We start from the raw sequence: 18,318 nt of genomic DNA, 5'->3' as shown, positions 1-18,318 counted from the left end.
TCCTTCCCTCTGTCATGCCTGCCAACCAGAGTGTTTATGATAGTTACCAGAGGGGACTATTTCCGTCTTTGTTATATCATCATGGACTGCATTTCCCATAACCCATTGCCCAGACTCATTATTGTGTGATCACTTCCACCTGTGTGTCATTACCCTTGTTAACTCTCTTTCTATAAGCCCTGTTTATTCAGTCACTCATTGCGAAGTCTTGTTGTGTCACGCTGCAATTCTGAGTTCGAGGGCACATCGAGGGCACGTAGCAGCCGCAAAGGGGGGCGCTCGCGAACACCCTTCTGAAACCTATAATGATGAATGGGACACCCTATGGTCTTGTGGACTTAACGTACATGCGCACACGGCAGCCATTGTAAGTCCACAAGACTGAAAGTGCATAGAAGTGTGCCATTTGGGATTCAGCCTTTATTGTGCTGGGTTAGACCCTACTCTGAAACAGGAGCTAATTTAGTTCCCCCAAAAGGCATTTCTAGGACTAAAATCATTCCCAGTTCCTGCATGCGAACACAGCAAAAAGTGGATACTTCTGCCATTAGTTCTAGGAACTATGAATAGGTTCCTCCAGAGCCCCTATTGGTTGTTGTTGTCAAGTGTTTACCCATGTTCATGTATTTAAGCCCTCATGCTTGCCATATTTCCTTGTCATGTACTGGTTGTGTCAACCTGCTGCTAGTCTCATGTTTCTCAAGTCAAGTCATATGCAAGACATCATCTTGTTTTTTATTTTGTTTTTATTTGTTTTGCACTTAATAAACTGCACTTGGGTTCATTCAGCTTACCTACAGTGGATTTTGACGGTGTACATTACTGATCAAATAAAACTGTTGCAGTATGTCATTTTACAGTTTTCTCTAAAAATTAATGGGTTCATACTTTTTACTTACAATACTTTACTGTAAAAGTACACATTTAGTCTTGATTAATGTAAAGGTTTATTCACAATTCACAATTTTGTTTTTACATTAACATTACATGCATTGTTTTTGTAAATGTAGTTTTTCCACTTTATAAGGTGACATTTAGTCACTCTTCTTTCACTCTTCTTTCATTGAGAAGATTTTTAGTATAGCCTCACTGAAAAAAAAGTTGTACAAACAATTTTCACTCAGAAATTATAATTAATTGCAAAGCGACAAGTAACACATTGAATTAAATGTGAAATTTTCAAGTACAAAGATTAAAACAGTATTTTCTTGTCAAATGTTCTCCAGTAATAATTTTTTTACACCTAAAATTGTTTACAAGCCTTTCATTTGCATTTTATCAAAGTGCATCACAGCATAGGTACTACCAGCGCACAATGTATTGATAAACAATTTATCTCCAAAAGTAATTCTTTTGAATGCACTTTTCTTTGATTCTGGGAAAAGATTACTACAGTTCCAACAAACTGGCGTGACAATGATACAATATCATTATAGAGCAATCTAAGGACATTTCAATCATAAAGTTATCATGTACTGATAAAAACTCCAGAAAGTGAATATGTGACAAATACAGAGTGCTTATTTTGCACATGCTCCACTGACTGCCTTTAAAGGAGATTTTAAAAGTGACTGACGCAGGAACCCTGCGCTGAGGTTGGTATTTGGCTCATAGTCTTCCTGTTTACCTTGATAACTGTCGTTCTGTGGTGTAAACGTGTGAGAAAACGTCTATGAGTGAACGTGTAAATCTTTCTGTGCCCATCTCGGACTGTTTTTGTGCACAGTAATAGTCAGCAAGTAACAGAACATCTCAACAAAACAGACGGCAAACGCTCCTGACACCCACTATTTGAAGTAGGAAACTGAGAAACCTCAAGCCAAGTGTCTGCCGTGGACTGAAACTTCTGTCTCATTGTTCGTTGAATGAGTAAAAATGTCGTTGAAACCTCAGTATGATGAGTCAACAGATTTAGTGTAGTTTCCTAAACAGTGACCTCCATTCTCTACACCTACCTTTAAATGAGACTTACTGAAAGGGGATGCATGACTAAGAATGATAACTGACAATTTCACAGTTGTAAGCAAATGTAAAAAGGCTACCTTTTGTGATAGAGAGGAAATGCTTGACTTGTCTTGACTGCTTCTCCAGACACTGATTCTCCAAATGCTTCTCTTTTTCTATTAAGCCAAAGTTAATCCATTAATCTAGTAATTTAATGTAATTTTAATGTTTGTCATTTAACACAAAATTATTTTAATGGGACCAATACTGTCTCTTCAAATATGACTTTGGTCTGACTGGCTGGCAGTAAAATGGAAATGGAACATGTAAATGGAAACTTTTGTGGTATATCTTTATAAGCATTTTTAGACACAGAAAAATCACATTAAAAACACATTATTATAATCTCATTACCATAAGATCATAACATGTTGTCACACCAGAACATACAGAAAAAAAAGATACTATATCATATCTATGACCATAATAAATGGGCATGAGATTCATTTTTGAAGTAATGATTTAAAAATATAGTGCAGACAAGCAGTTTGTGGGTTATTCAAAGTGTGAGTATTTTGGGGTTTGGGGTGAAGAGCGCACACACACACATACACACAGCTGACTATGACCTCTTCTGTCCCACAGCCTAACAGATTCAACCACACACACACCCTGGCACATACATTCAAGTGTTTTTTGCTCAAGTTGCCTTCTTTAATGACTTTAACATGGGCCTGCCAATATTTTTTATTTTAGGAATTGTTCTGAATCTTGCTCACAGCATGGAATTTCAAGGTAGGTTCATATCCTCTCAGGTTTAATCATTTTTGGCTTAATTTGAGCAGCTTGATAATTTGATGATGCTGTTGTATTTTCTGGTCCTTCTGAATAGCTTGCATATTTTATGGTAGGCTAAATATATAAGAACAGACAGCTTTTGGATGGAATAATGTACATTAGAACTTGTACACAACCTGTGCATTTCATTTGATTCTGTGTCACTTTGTTCACACTGAGAGGACAAGAACAAGGGGGTAAGGGAGGGAATGACAATTCTCTGCAATTGTGCACATAAAAATATTGTTATTTCCATAAATTAACACTTGTTGGTATTGTTATTTTGAGCTTTGGCTGTTATTGCAGTGGAATTTTGAGTATGTGATGCTTATCATAATGATATTATCTATTACTCATTGAGAGAGCTGCATGCAATGAATGGAGATTCTTTCACACATTCTGCTTTAGGCATTTCCACTGTCCTTCGGCAGACATCCTAATTTGGAAAAAAAGCATTTAACCACATGTCCCTTTCATTCTGAAACCAATAAATGCTGGGGCATGGAAACAATAAATTCTGGCTTTTATTTATTTGGAAGTACTGATCAAATAAGATCCCTAGAAAAGATTAAGTTCTTTAAAAAAGAAATAAGGAAAAGAAAAATGTGGTTTAAAATGTTTAATAGATGTACAGTAGTAATGCAAGATGCATCTTATTTCTGATGCTGAAGTGAATAAAACCTAAAAATGCCTATTGCAGTTGTTTTTCTGTTGTCAAGATATGTAAATGTATCAAATCAGGATAGTGATGACGCATTCAGCAGCTGTGATTTTGAACAGAATTTTGTTTGCATGTAATCATTTAAATGACGATGAATCAGGGACAGTGGTATGTGTGTGGTTTACAGCAGCACGCAACATGTGTGTCAAAAACCTGTGTTGGAAAGTGTCACATGATTGAAAAACCAAAAACATCTGCTTCCTCTCGTGCAAAGCAACTCAGTTTCCATCCAAGACTCTATGCACACTGCACGTGATGTCACTTTATCATTGCCTTATGCATATTCTTTGAACATTGTAAGCAACATTGCCTGTGCATTGCATTTTTTATGATAATTTTAGCTTTTCTGAACAGTGTGGAATTGTGAATGGTCCTTATAGTTCACCCAGAGTTAAAATTCTGTTATTTATTTACCCTCATGTCATTTCAAATCCTGTATGACATTCTTTCTACATTGGAACACAAAAGGAGATCATTTGAATAATGTGCTGGCTGCTCTTTTCCATCACAATGAATGGAGACTGGTGGCAAAAAGGATGCAGAAGCACCACAAAAACTAGTTGACATGACCTAAAGTTCAGTGTAACTTAAGAAGACTTGCGGTATATATCACGCAAAAGTTGCGAGAACTTCTTATTTTTATGGTGCTTTTTGTTATTTTGGAGCTTAATAAGCACAGGCACCACTCCCAATTAACTTTCAATATAAGGAAAAAAAGAAGCCAGAACAGTCTTTAAAATGCCTTCTTTTGCCTTTAACTATGTTTGAAACCACATGAGGATGAGTAAATAATGACAGAAATGTTGTTTTTTTCTGGGTGAACTCTCCTTTTAAGAATGTTGTTTCTTAATTTACTCTGTGTTACATAATATATGCCCTTCTGGATTAATTTCACAAAATGTTAGGGAGTGTTAAATGGACATGTCAAGAAATCCTTTTCTTGGCCGCCATGTTATGAATGAAGAATCTGTCAAGGTTTATTAAGAGTGCCAAGTACTGACACTTCCCCCGACTGTGCTTTATATATGTGGGGTTAAGAGGGGACACGGTGAACATAAACAACAAATAAAACTAGTTGTTGCCATAATGATTATTGTAATGGACTATGTCATTAAATCTTTGAGTAATATTCATCCCACTCTTTTTTATATAGATTCAGAGCCCAGACACTTGGTTCTCAACCAAACAGTGATAGGGATTTTGGGGGAGGAGGTCTACCTGCATTGTCTGTACACTGGACAGATGGATATCCTGTTCTCCTCCTGGAACCGGCTGGATTCTTCAAAGAGGTCAAAGAAAATGGCAGGCTATAATCATCTTACCCCTTTCAACAGAGAAAACTTTGACATCCCGGCATCACCTAAAAACCTTACCGTAAAGTTGAACGTGACAAGTCTCGATCTAGAGGGAGAATACACATGCGTCATAAACACTGTTGATGACGAAGTGAAGGACACCATGTTTCTCAGAGTTATTGGTGAGTATGAATGAAGATTGAAGAGTGCTTTATAATCAGTGCATTTAGTTTTTAAAGGAAATTTTCACTAAAAATAAAATTCAAATCATTTTACTCACTCTCATGTCATACTGAACCTACTTTTCTTCCTCTGTTGAACACACACAAGTGAAAATAGTGAAAGAATAGTGAAAATACATCACCTTAGGTCTTTCCACACTGAGTCATCCTCAAAATTCGTCATCCAGAAACCTTGCGACACCGTTTTCAACTAAAACGGAAAACTTTTTATGCATTTTGGCCGTTCATTTACACGACAACGGCATTATGGTGGCCTGAAAACTCAAACTTTTGAAAATGGGTTTCAAAGTGCAAGTTTTTGAAAACGGTCTCTGTATAAAGAAAAACATGGATCTGTGAAAACGAAGGCGTCATGCACATGCGTATTACATGTTCAGTCTATAGTGTTTCATCGCCATCTAATGGCCTGCCATCAGAATACAGCGTTTTTAGTAATTTTCATGGATTCGTATGAATGGGAATCGTTTTGACAATGGTATTGTCTGTATGTGAAACTCAAAAGAAAAACTCAATTTTAAGCATATCATTGTAGTGTAAATGTACCCTGAGTCCGATGTGTATTTATTAATCCGTTGCGAAAAAGATTCGCAAAAGAATACAAAATGGAGTCCTCAAGCAGTGAGAATGGTTTTGTTGTCCTCTCTTTTCTTAAAACAAGAAAAAAGAAAGGAAATATTGGGTCCATCCAATCATGAAATTGCGTAGAGAGAAAGGAGAGTTGCATCTCCTTAACAAGGATGAAAGTTTCAGAGGCAGTGTGTAAACATGACTGACTCAATCCCAGACAGCAACATAGTGTGGCCCAGATCTGGCCCACATCTGGTACATGTGGATTACACGCGGGCCAGATGTGGGCCGGATCTGGCCCGACACTAGGGATGTGAAAAATTCGGACACAAATTTTGTACTCCGTGTGCAAAGACCTTAAGACATGTCAGGTTTGACATCAAACATCATGGGTTCCTGCATGGCACAAGTCAAATGGATTACTTTTATGAAGCTTGACAGCCCAAGTTCCTCTTCAGTTTCATTGTAATGCAAAAATGTATGTATACCACAGAAAAAAGTCCTACAGGATTGCAATGACATAAAGGGTGAATAAATGAAGAAATTTTCAATTTGTTGGGTGATCTATTCATTTAATTTTGAGATTACCTTATCCTGCAAAACTCATCAGTATCTGTTTTGTCTCTAAGCTCGGCCTGGTATTGACTTAACTGTGAAGAAGGAAGTTGTGAACAGGACCCTCTACCATGCTGTCACTTGCTCTGCCTCAAGTGCCAAGCCTGAGGCTGTGATTAGATGGGAGATCTCTGGTGCCCTTCCAAGAGATGACATCTTCTCTGTGAACACGACTAAAACAGTTCATCTCAATGGCACAACCAGTTCAATCAGTGTACTGAGCTTTCCCTTAATTATGAATAATGAGAGCACTGTTACCTGTGTGGTCAATCATCCAGCTTTTACTGAACCTGAAAGAGCCAACATTGAGGTGGAAACATTTGGTAAGTTCAGTTTTGATGGGTACAGCAGGTAATCAAAAGAGATACCGCTATTAGGAAAAGCCAGAGAGTGTCAGACAACAAAAATTACTTTTCCGTTCTTGTGCATCAGCTGAGCTCAGTATGAAACCTAAAGACAGAACTGAGAAATCAAGTTGGTATTCTACTGTCTGCACTTTGCGACAGTGTTGCATGTGCTTCCTGTAGTACCTTCATATTTGCAGCAGCTGTCTGACCACAAACTTCACATACTCTGAAGCTGCAGCATAGAGGTGTTTCTTTTAGAATACCAAAACTAATACGAAAAACTGTGAAGAATGAATGTCAGTAAAAACAACATAATATATAAAAATGGCTGCTAACCAAACTTATGAATACTGGTGAACTCAGCAAGAACTGTTCTCAGAGTTAGCGTTTTTAGCGTCTGGCAAGCACTTCACTGGGATCCAGGCACATGAAACTGCTTTTTAAATGCAGAAAGTGTCTTGCATCTTGATATTTGCCCAGTTATAATGATGTTCTCCATCATTTGTTCAATTACTGCTGCAATGATTGATAGAAAAGGTACATAAATGTTTCTTTATTATAGCGGTAATAGCGCAACTGCAGTAGATTTTTGACTTGTAACATATTTACTTATAACCATACATGCTTTTTTGTATATAAGACACAATCTATAAAGGTCTATTTTACATATAAAGTAGCATTTGCATAAAGCAGTAGTGTTTGGCCTGAAAAGAACAACAACAGCTTAATTTAAATACTCACTGCGCTATTTCAGTGCATACCTAGCCAAATTAGATTGTTAGTGAATAGGGTTTTGCACTGAAATACAAAAGTGCCACTACTTTTTTAGTGAATTCACCCTTTATTATTTCTTGAAACATGACAACTAAACCAAGTGTCCTTGTTTGAGCTATAGTTAGCGTCTCCAACAGCTTGGTAAACAGACGAAACAGCTGATAAAACTCAGTTAAACTCAAATGTCAGCTTGTTTAACCTTAAGATAATACTAACAGATACTCTTCTCAGTTCTAAAAAGAATAGTCTCTTAGAGGATTTTTCATGAACTTCCCTTGTTCTTATTGGCTCTTTTCCCCTTTTTAACAGTTTCTCCTATTATGAGCATGGAGACCGTCCCGGTCCAAGAAGGAGGAGAAGACTTTCAAGAGGTCATCTGCACGGCAACAGGGGGGAAGCCACATCCAAATATCACATGGAGACTGCCTGAATTCAAAAACACAACACCTATACTGAGAAATAACTCAGTTAATTCAGATTCAGTTATCAGTTCTTATCGGTTCCCATCCGATCCTTATGAAGGAGAAAATGTCTCTTGTGTTTTTGGCTACATGTTTTTCCCTTTCATAAACACAAGGACAACCACTTTGCCAGTTTACTGTGAGTACCAGCACTGTTTAAACTGAATAGATATGTAGAATGTATGAAGCTCTCTAATTTGTAAAACTTTTTTCCCTCTAGATCTTTCCTCACTTCACTTTGTTGATTACGCCATTAAGAGTGAGAATCAGAGTTCACTGGCGTTTGAGGAGGGGGACACAAATATTACAATCAGGATGGGTATTTTGGGAAATGTACCAAGTCATGAAATTAACTGTTCCAGGTAAGATTAATTATGAGCGTAAAATGATGATTAAAAAAATAAGCACTGATGCAACACAATGATAGTCAGTTTATAAAAATATTTTATTCTAGTATATTTACTATAGCATAAAGACACTGAGACAAATTGTGAAATGCTTGCTGTGCACTTTTGTTTCATTTGATCAAGGGAAGGCCAACCACTACCTGAGGATGTGGATGTGGTTGGCAATGATATCTTTCTCAGGGGACCTGTAGAGCTGCACCTCTCTGGACAGTATCTCTGTCAGGCCTCTTACCGTAGACATCAAGTTTCCTTGCAATTCACAATTGAAGTAAATCCAAAAGTTCTATTGCCAGGTACTGTGTTTGCTGTAAAAATGTTTTATCATCAAACTGTATTTACATTCTACACTCTATTTACATTTTAAACTTGTATTTGTTTTTAGTGACATTTCCCCCAAATATCAGTGTGAATTTCGTGGAGAATTCAGATTACATTCACATCGAGTGTTTGGCCTCGAATGCTGTTCCCACTGCAAACGTGTCCTGGATCATTTCACAAGAGCTGAATTGTACAATCCAGTCGAATGTCACATCCTTTAATGGATCGTATTCTGTCAAAAGTGTGTTGACTGTGCCCAACTGCATGGCACGCGAATATGTAGTTGAGTGTGTAGTCGACCATCCTGCTTTCATGGAAAAAGAGAGACGGCAGATTGCTCTTCCTGTGTGTGGTAAGACACCGATGGCTACAATCATCATAAACAATGCCTCTTTATTCTCCAGATTAGTTCTAAATATTTAAACATAGCAGAGTTGTGCACCATTCTGAACCTAATTGGGATTGCCTTTTAAATTTTAAATTCAATTTCTGAATTTGAATTGATGTTGCAAACTGGATGTAGAATTGTGATTCGAATTTGAATTGAAATTCAAAGACCTAACTGTAATTTTTAAAAGCAAAGTGTCATACACAAACCATTGAAAACACCTTGGTTAATGTTTTTAAAGAAATTGGATGGATGAACAGAATTATGTATAGATGAACAGATGGATGGATGGATGGATGGATGGATGGACAGAACGATGTATAGATGAACTGATGGATGGATGGATGGATGGATGGATGATTGAATGAATGAATGAATGAATGGATGGACAGAACGATGGATGGATGGATGGATGGATGGATGGATGGATGGATGGATGGATAAACGATGTATAGATGAACAGGATGGATGGATGGATGGATGGACAGAACGATGTATAGATGAACGGATGGATGGACAGCGATGTATAGATAAACAGATGGATGGACAGATGGATGGATGGATGATGGATGAACAGATGGATGGATGGATGGATGGATGGATGGATAGACAGAACGATGTATAGATAAACAGATGGATGGATGGATGGATGGATGGATGATTGAATGAATGAATGGATGGACAGAACGATGGATGGATGGATGGATGGATGGATGATTGAATGAATGAATGAATGAATGGATGGACAGAACGATGGATGGATGGATGGATGGATGGATGATTGAATGAATGAATGGATGGACAGAACGATGGATGGATGGATGGATGGATGGATGGATGGAATGCATAAACAATTTATAGATGAACAGATGAACAGGATGGATGGATGGATGGACAGAACGATGTATAGATGAACAAATGGATGGATGGACAGCGATGTATAGATAAACAGATGGATGGATGGACGGATGAATGGATGGATGGATGGATGATGGACGGATGGACAGAATGATGGATGTATAGATGAACAGATAGATAGATGGATGGATGGATGGATAGACAGAACAATGTATAGATGAACAGATGGATGGATGGATAAACAATGATGAATAGATGAACATGTGGATGGATGGATGATGGATGGAAAGAATGATGGATGTATAGATGAACATATGGATGGATAAACAGAATGATGAATAGATGAACAGATGGATGGATGGATGGATGGGTGGATGGATGGACAGAACGATGGATGGATGGATGGACAGAACTATAGATAGATAGATAGATGGATGGATAGACATAGATAGGTGGATAGATTTATATATAGATAAATGGAAGGAACAATCGTATAACAGTTATCAATAAAACATTCTGACATATAGTTAATGTTAATTTTTCTTTTTTGCAGCACCACCAAATATAACCCTGCAGTCTAGTATTAAATGGGACAGTGGCGTTGCATACACATGGCTGGTGTGTTCAGTGCAGAGCCAGACTCCAGCAGAGGCCATCACCTGGGCCGTAGACTGCCATGGCATTGACATTGCCTCTAGTGAGTTCGTAATGAGTCAGCCTGACTTTCAGCAGAGTCATATGGTTGTCGTTCAGAGTGTGGCACGTATTCCTATTCACTCACATGCCGGATGCAGCGTGACCTGTGCGGTTGAGCTTCAAGGGTTAGCGAAACCAGAGAACAAGAGCATTGACCTGCCGCCCTTAGGTAAGTTTTATTATTACGTTAACCCCAAAACCCAAATTGAGCCATACTTTAAAAATGTATTAATTTGAAACTAAATGTCAAACCATTCATTCATTTTAAATGTGACCTAATTGTCACTGTATGTATATCGCTGTGAAACCGTAACAATCTGTATGCTGTGCTGCGTATTGCTTGAATTTGAAGAAATATAATGCATTCATTAAAAGTTAAGCTTAATCAACAGCAGTTGTGGCATAATGTTGATTACCACTAAATTGCGACTTGTCACTCCAAAAATGTGGGTTACAGTGAGGCACTTACTGAAGAATGGAAGTGAATGGGGTCAATCTGTAAATGTTAAAATGCTCATTGTGAACAATTTAGACACAAGATGTAAACTGTATGTGTGTTAAAGAGATAGTTCACCCAAAAAAGAAAATTATCCCATGATTTACTCACCCTCAGGCCATCCTAGGTGTATATGACTATCTTATTTCAGACGAACACAATCAGAGTTATATTAAAAAATATCCTGGCTCTTCTCAGCTTTATAATGGTAGTGAATAGGGCTCAAGAATTTGAAGCCCAAAAACATGCATTCATCCATCATAAAAGTAATCTACGGAAGAGGATTAGAGCCAAGCAATAATAAAAAAATAAAACCATCTCGAGATTAAAGTTGTTAAATTTCGAGAAAAAACTCCTTAAATTTCAAGAAAAAAGTTGAGATAAAATGCTGAGAATAAAGTCATTAAATTACGAGAAAAAAGTCGTTAAATTACAAGAACAAATTTGTTAAATTATGAGAAAAATGTTGGTAAATTTTGAGAGAAAAGTCGAGATAAAATGCTGAGAATAAAGTCATTAAATTACGAGAAAAAAGTTGTTAAATTACGAGAACAAATTCGTTAAATTATGAGAAAAATTTTAAATTGAGAAAAAAGTCGAGATAAAATGTTGAGAATAAACTCATTAAATTACGAGAAAAAAAGTAATTAAATCGCAAGAACAAATTTGATAAATTATGAGAAAAAAACTTGTTAAATTTCGAGAAACAGGTCGAGATAAAATGTTGAGAATAAACTCATTAAATTACGAGAAAAAAAGTCATTAAATTACAAGAACAAATTCGTTAAATTATGAGAAAGATGTTGTTAAATTTTGAGAAAAAAGTCGAGATAAAATGTTGAGAATAAACTCATTAAATATGACTTTAATCTTAACATTTTATTAACAAATTTCTTGAAATTTAACAACTTTAATCTCAAGATGGTTTTAATTTTTTATTATTGCTTGGCCCTAATCCTCTTTCGTAGTAATCCATACGGCTCCAGAGGGTTAATAAAGGCCTTCTGAAGTGAAGCAATTGGTTTATGTAAGAATAATATCCAGATTTCAAACTTTATAAACTATAATAACTGGCTTCAGGCAATGGCCATACACAAGTCTAGATCCAGTGGAACTAGATAGATTTTACTAACCCCCCGGAATCATATGGATTATTTTTATGATGGGTGGATGCACTTTTTTGAGCTTCAAAATCTTTCATTACCCCATTCACTACCATTATAAAGCTTGGAAGAGCGTCATGTTTCAGACATTCCATGACCGACAAATGCTAATTAAATATGTTCAATCAGTGAAATCAAGCACTGACCAACACCAACAGATGGCAACAGGGGTAACACATTGATCCAACAAAACCTGACGAATGTATCTGTTGTTGTTAGTCAGCATCCATGTGAATTGGCCTTAAGATTATATAATGGAAGCACTGGCCAACACACCAAGTAATGAAAACCTCTTTACTATTAGGTCCGTCTGCAAGCCGCGTGTTTTTGCGTGAAGAGAGATACACTGATAATTGGCATGCTGTGTGTGAGTACAGCGGCGATGGGGTGATTCCCAAAATCTCCTGGGTCTGGTCTGATGAAGACACTGAAATGCAGGCAACTACTGAGTCCAAGTGCAATGGAATTAAAGTAAATGTCAATTTGACTTCTGAATTTCAACTCAGTCAGTATGAGGGGAAGGTTTTGACATGTCTGATCCAGAAGTTCGGCAAGGATGAGAAACGGACGGTGCATGTTCCAAAATACTGTAAGCTTTCACAACTTTCCCAGCAAAAATGGAAAAAAAAAACCTTATTTTATTTGCTGATTGCAATCTGCTATTTCTTCCTCTCAGCTATCTCATCTATTGAGGTTGTAAACAAAACCACACTTGATCGTAGAAGTCATGGCCAGCATGAGCATCGATTAGCACTGCAAGAAAACCTCTCTAATCAGAAGATACTTCTCAGAGCCCATGGCAATGCACCATCATACAAGACAACATGTTACAGGTATGTTGAGTCATGGATGCTTAAATAAGGTACAACATACTTAAGAAATCATAGTTTGTGCCCATCAAAAAACAGAAAAAAACATTATGACAGTATCAAAGCAGTTCCACTGCACTCTCTCTTAAAACCTAAATGTGGCACATTGATTTTTCTTTCATGTCAGACACCCAGTGCGATGAATTGAAAAGAGAAGGGCTAGTTAAAGTTTTCACAGTAACGTTTTACTGCATCAGACTAGAGTATTCGTTTTGCTTGACACATCACATGGACCATAAATGTGGTGGTGCCTTTAATACTCTCAGCACAGAGCAATGTTCCCTTTTTTGCATGAACATTTTGAATGAACACTCAATGCGCTGTATATCTGAAAGGGATAGTTGACCAAAAATTAATATTCTGTCATTATTTACTGACCCTCATCTCATCCAAAACTTGTATGATTTTCTATGAAACCCAAAAGGAGATATTCAGCAGAATGCTCAAGCTGCTCTTTTCCACACAATGGCAGTGAATGGTGACAGATGCTGTCAAGCTGCTACAGTGTTATTGTTCATTAAAAGCAAAACTATAAGTATCACTGATTGTTTTTGCTAATTGAAATTATAGGAAAATTAGAAATGTTCCCTTGGCTACTAACTGAAAACAGTGAAGTACTAAAATTACTAAAACTGAAATAAAAATAGAAATCTTGGTAACACTTTACAATAAGGTTACATTACATAACATGTTCTAACCTGTTGCTAGCATTAATTATGTTAATTATAACATTAATTATTACATTGCTAGCATGAATTAGCATGTTTTGTTAAGTTTTAACACATTTCTAGCATATTTTTACATTTCTAGCATGAATTAGCATGTTTTAACACATTGCTAGCATTAGTTAGCATGTTTTGTTAAGTTTTAACACATTTCTAGCATATTTTTACATTTCTAGCATGAATTAGCATGTTTTAACACATTGCTAGCATGAATTAGCATGTTTTGTTAAGTTTTAACACATTTCTAGCATATTTTTACATGTCTAACATGAATTAGCATGTTTTAACACATTGCTAGCATGAATTGACATTTCTAACATGTTTAACATGTTGCTAGCATGATTTATCATGTTTTGTTAACATGTTTTAACACATTTCTAGCATATTTTTACATTTCTAACATGAATTAACATGTTTTAACACATTGCTAACATGAATTGACATTTCTAGCATGTTTTAACACGTTTTGTTAACATGTTTTAACACATTTCTAGCATATTTTTACATTTCTAACATGAATTATCATGTTTTAGCACATTTCTAACATGAATTAGCATGTTGCTAGCATGTTTTAACATTTTTAACATGTCCTAAGCTATTTGCTAGGCATTGTTAGTGATAGATACTTGGTGGATGAAGCTTAAGTACTCTATTTGAGTTAAAAGTTTTGACACCCTCAATGAAAGTCTATGGGATTTTTGATCATCTGTTTAATGAAAATCATAAGTTAGAAAAGGTGGAGTCAGAACATTCTGAAAGTTTACGAGCCCTACAAGGAGATCCAGTTTTAACCAAAACATATTAACCAAAACTCTTGGCTTGAAAATTTTCCATGAACTCAAAGAGGTTTCAAAGGACATGAGGCTGAGTAAATGATTCAGAATTTTCATTTCTGTGTGTAAACTATTCCTGTAACGTTTTGTTTCGTATGTGCTTATGTCAGACATACTAACCAAAACTCTTCTCTATGTTCAATCTCTCAGTTTCTAGGGAAAACATTGACCTTTTTCTTTTGCACATACACCAGTGTTGCTGTTGTTTTTTGAGCCATGTCTCTGAATTGTTCTTATCCCAGGGAGGGCAGGTCAGCAGCACACACTGTAGGCATGGCATTAGTTTTTACAGAACCAGTGACTGAACTGGATGCAGGACTGTACACATGCGAGGTCTCGTACCACCACCACATGGCTAAAGTTTTAATTCGTGTGGATGTAACTAGTGAAGAGACTCAACACAGTGAGTTTTGCACATATCATCAGTCCTAGTCAAGATTATCAATATTTGTAGTATATAGATATGCTGTGAATTAGCTCATAATTTTGATTTTCCGCAGTGATATTCATCACCATCTGCTTCACGTCAGCTGCTGCAATCACCCTCGTCTTGATCATCGTTTTGTTTGTCCTCTGGTGAGTAGAGTTGCTTTCTAACAAGTTTAGGTACAATTCTTTTCTTTTTTGGATGTTACCCTACAGGTGAGATCAGTGGAGGCAAACAGGAAGCAAGGTAGCTTACCTAGACCAATAACATGCGTACTGTTCATAAACAGGATACATGGTGGCTTGCGAAGGCTGGCAGAAGAAACCGCATCTACCACTACTCTGCTATTCAGGCGACATAAACAGATTGCACAAGCCTCAGTGGTAGACAGTGATGATGTCAATTAAATTTTGTTAAACAAAGAAAGTGACCATATAAATGAACATGTCTTATCCAATTGTTTTTTTTTCTAGTAAAAGTGGGAAAGGCCATTCATCACAAAAGGTACTTAGTTTTATATGATTAGTTTGTCAAATAAGATATCAATGGCTCATTTAAATCAAGTATTATTTTTTTGTTGTTGTTTACAAAAGAAAAACAGGAAAGAGCGCGAGTCTCTGGCAGCTCTAATGCAGGACCCTCGATGCCCGGACAGGACGGTGTTTCCAGGCGAGGCTGGGCCGAACTATGCCGAACTTGTGCACTATTCCATTGTTCTTGATGTTAAAAGCACTGTGTGAGTCACCTGTTGGGTTTAATGCAGGTAACATATCCGTTTTTGCACATACAGTGCACAGCATAAATGAGTACACCCGCTCTGAAACTTCTGAAAGACAGCAATTACTCAATTACTTAGAAGAAACGTTAATGTTCCAGGAAGTCTGCTTAATCAATTGCCAAAGAAGCATGTCAAGATTATTCAGGAAAATAAGATTTTACTGATCAAGGTGATAAAATGTTGTGTAGCAAAAATGAGTACACCCTCCTAAAAGTTTCTAAATAAAACGAAATAAAAATTTTCTGCTGCAAGTTTAAGGCTATGTTTGATCAACAGTTAAGTACGTTGAACCAAAACATTTAAAGAGAAGTAATTTCTTGAAAATTAAAATTGTTATATAGCCCACTGAATCATTCTCAGACTTAATGCTGACAACAATTGAACCACTTGGGAGAGAACTGTCTGGAGACTTATTTCTTAGCACAAAAGAGTACAGTGTTACCAGAGGATTACCAAATCACTGTTTTAAGTGTGAAAATATAGCAAAAGTAACACAGAAATTCAAAAACAATGGACTTGTGACAAGGACCATGAAATAATCAGGCCTTCATTTTAAGCTTTCATTTAGTGATGAGGGATTTTTTTGCTAGACAAAGAGCAGGAGAAATCTGAAGCGAGTGTCTCAGAGCCAGCAAAAGCTACTAAAAAAAAGAGTGACTGTTTTTCTCACAGAGTAAGATGCAGCCTTCAGAAATGACATGCATGGTTGTTGTTCTCACTGGAACTACCAACTGTAGCCAAAGCACAATGAAGTCAGTTAGCCATTTCCAAAGCCCAAATTTACAAAATATAGATTCTGGGAATCAATACTCTGCTCTCATGAGACTAAATCAATCATTTTGGATCTAATAGCATCCAAAATGTTATGGTGTTGCTAGAGGAGGAGTACAGTGAGAAGTGCCTGGTTCCCACAGTAAAGTTCAGTGGCAGTAAAGCTCTTATATAGGGATGTATGAGTGCTGAAGGTGTGAGGGAGTTGTGCTTTATCAATGCTGTTATGAATTCCCACACCACTGTGTAATTTAATACACAAACTTGAAACAGAAGATGTTACCCTTTCCTCATTCCCTGCATTGTTGGGCATTTTTTCAACATGACAATGAGGACATGCATTCTCCCAAGGTGAAAAACCTTCTGTGGACACGTATTGCACTCAATCTTAACGCTCTTGAGCGCCTGTGGGGGATTCTGTAGAGGCGAGTTGATTAAAGATCAAGGAATTTAAGGAGCTCATCATCCAGGACAGATGTGTCATGGACTTGCAGACTCTGTGCCAAGAAGGGTCAGAGCAGTATATTCAAAATTATGGAGGGCATAGTAAGTGTTACAATATTATATATTTGTTGAATTAAATCTAGGGTGTACTCATTTCTGCAATCCTTAATTTAAACAAAAATGGCTAATTTACTTTTTTTATGGCTATTAATGACATATATTTCTCAGTTTTTATGATGTATATGTTTAATACATTTTAGTTTTGCCATCTTTCCATGAACTGTATTAGTGATCATAAAGAAAATACATCTTTTGTATTTGTTCAGAAGGGGTGTACTCATTTATGCTGTGCACTGTACTTGTTGAGTTCAGGTCAGCTTGAGTGCATGCTTTCAAAAAGGGGGACATACCTAGAAAAACATTCATTTTCATATAAAATAATATAACTGGTAATGAAAAGAGAAATGTGGAAATTTCACTTTTGGACCCTACTGTATATATACATTGCAATTGGCTTACATCAGTGTTCTTGATATATATTTGCTCTTGTTCCTCAATTACGAACAGTCCCAGATTTAAGTAGCTTGGTATTATTTTCAGCATTATGATTTACTGTGATAATTAAGTAGCATTGTTTTTATAAATAGTATGAGCATATTTGTAATGTTTACTATCATTTTAGATTGTTATTTTGGTCTGATTTACACAGATTTACACTTTAAATGTCTTGTTGGTGCCTTCTATCTTGTTTCAATTCCAATTGGACTCGTAGTGCACAAACTGACTGAATCTGTAACGCTGTAGCGCCCTCTGGTGATCCTGCAGTATATGGATGAGGGAATCTACACATCTATAAAGAACTTGGTATGGACCTTCTAGACCAGGGGTGTCCAATCCTGCTCCTGGAGGGCCACTGTCCTGCAAAGTTTAGCTCCAACCCCAATTAAACACACCTGAATCAGCTAATCAAGGTCTTAGGCATACTAGAAACTTCCAGACAGGTGTGTTGAGGCAAGATAAAGCTAAATTCTGCAGGACAGTGGCCCTCCAGGACCAAATTTGGACACCACCTGTTCTAAAGCAACTGATATTTTACTACTTATATTTTACTACCTTCAAAGTCTTTGTCTGAATGATGACTGGTCTTCCTATGTGTTGTTGATGTTCTGCTGTGAGCCGTTTAGGTGAAGTAATGTCACTGTGATACTTGTAAAAAGAATAAAATACTTGACAAATTTAAATACGAATTGAGTCAGTTTGTTTTTCAGGTAAATGCTTAATCAATCATAAGCAAATTTAAAACAAATACAAAGGACAAAACTCTTTGAATATCACATAAAGC

At 36.7% G+C, this 18,318-nt stretch overlaps 1 protein-coding gene across 1 annotated transcript; it reads left to right on the top strand.

The window, feature by feature from the left end:
* The first annotated feature begins 2,568 nt into the window (after positions 1 to 2,568).
* si:ch211-149e23.4 (uncharacterized) lies at positions 2,569 to 18,227 on the top strand. Its single transcript, XM_067364961.1, has 14 exons — positions 2,569 to 2,739; positions 4,656 to 4,979; positions 6,236 to 6,544; positions 7,652 to 7,942; positions 8,024 to 8,165; positions 8,334 to 8,503; positions 8,593 to 8,880; positions 10,328 to 10,639; positions 12,434 to 12,718; positions 12,806 to 12,962; positions 14,799 to 14,959; positions 15,057 to 15,132; positions 15,457 to 15,487; positions 15,577 to 18,227. Exons 1-14 carry the CDS (start codon positions 2,673 to 2,675, stop codon positions 15,721 to 15,723), a joined length of 2,760 nt encoding a protein of 919 aa, XP_067221062.1. The 5' UTR covers positions 2,569 to 2,672; the 3' UTR covers positions 15,724 to 18,227.
* The last annotated feature ends 91 nt before the right edge of the window (positions 18,228 to 18,318 follow it).

This window comes from Chanodichthys erythropterus, chromosome 17 (genome assembly GCF_024489055.1).
Source record: "Chanodichthys erythropterus isolate Z2021 chromosome 17, ASM2448905v1, whole genome shotgun sequence".
Classification (NCBI taxonomy): Eukaryota; Metazoa; Chordata; class Actinopteri; order Cypriniformes; family Xenocyprididae; genus Chanodichthys; species Chanodichthys erythropterus.
The sequence above is the reverse complement of the archived record's forward strand: the minus strand, read 5'-3'. Positions and strand labels throughout refer to the sequence as shown.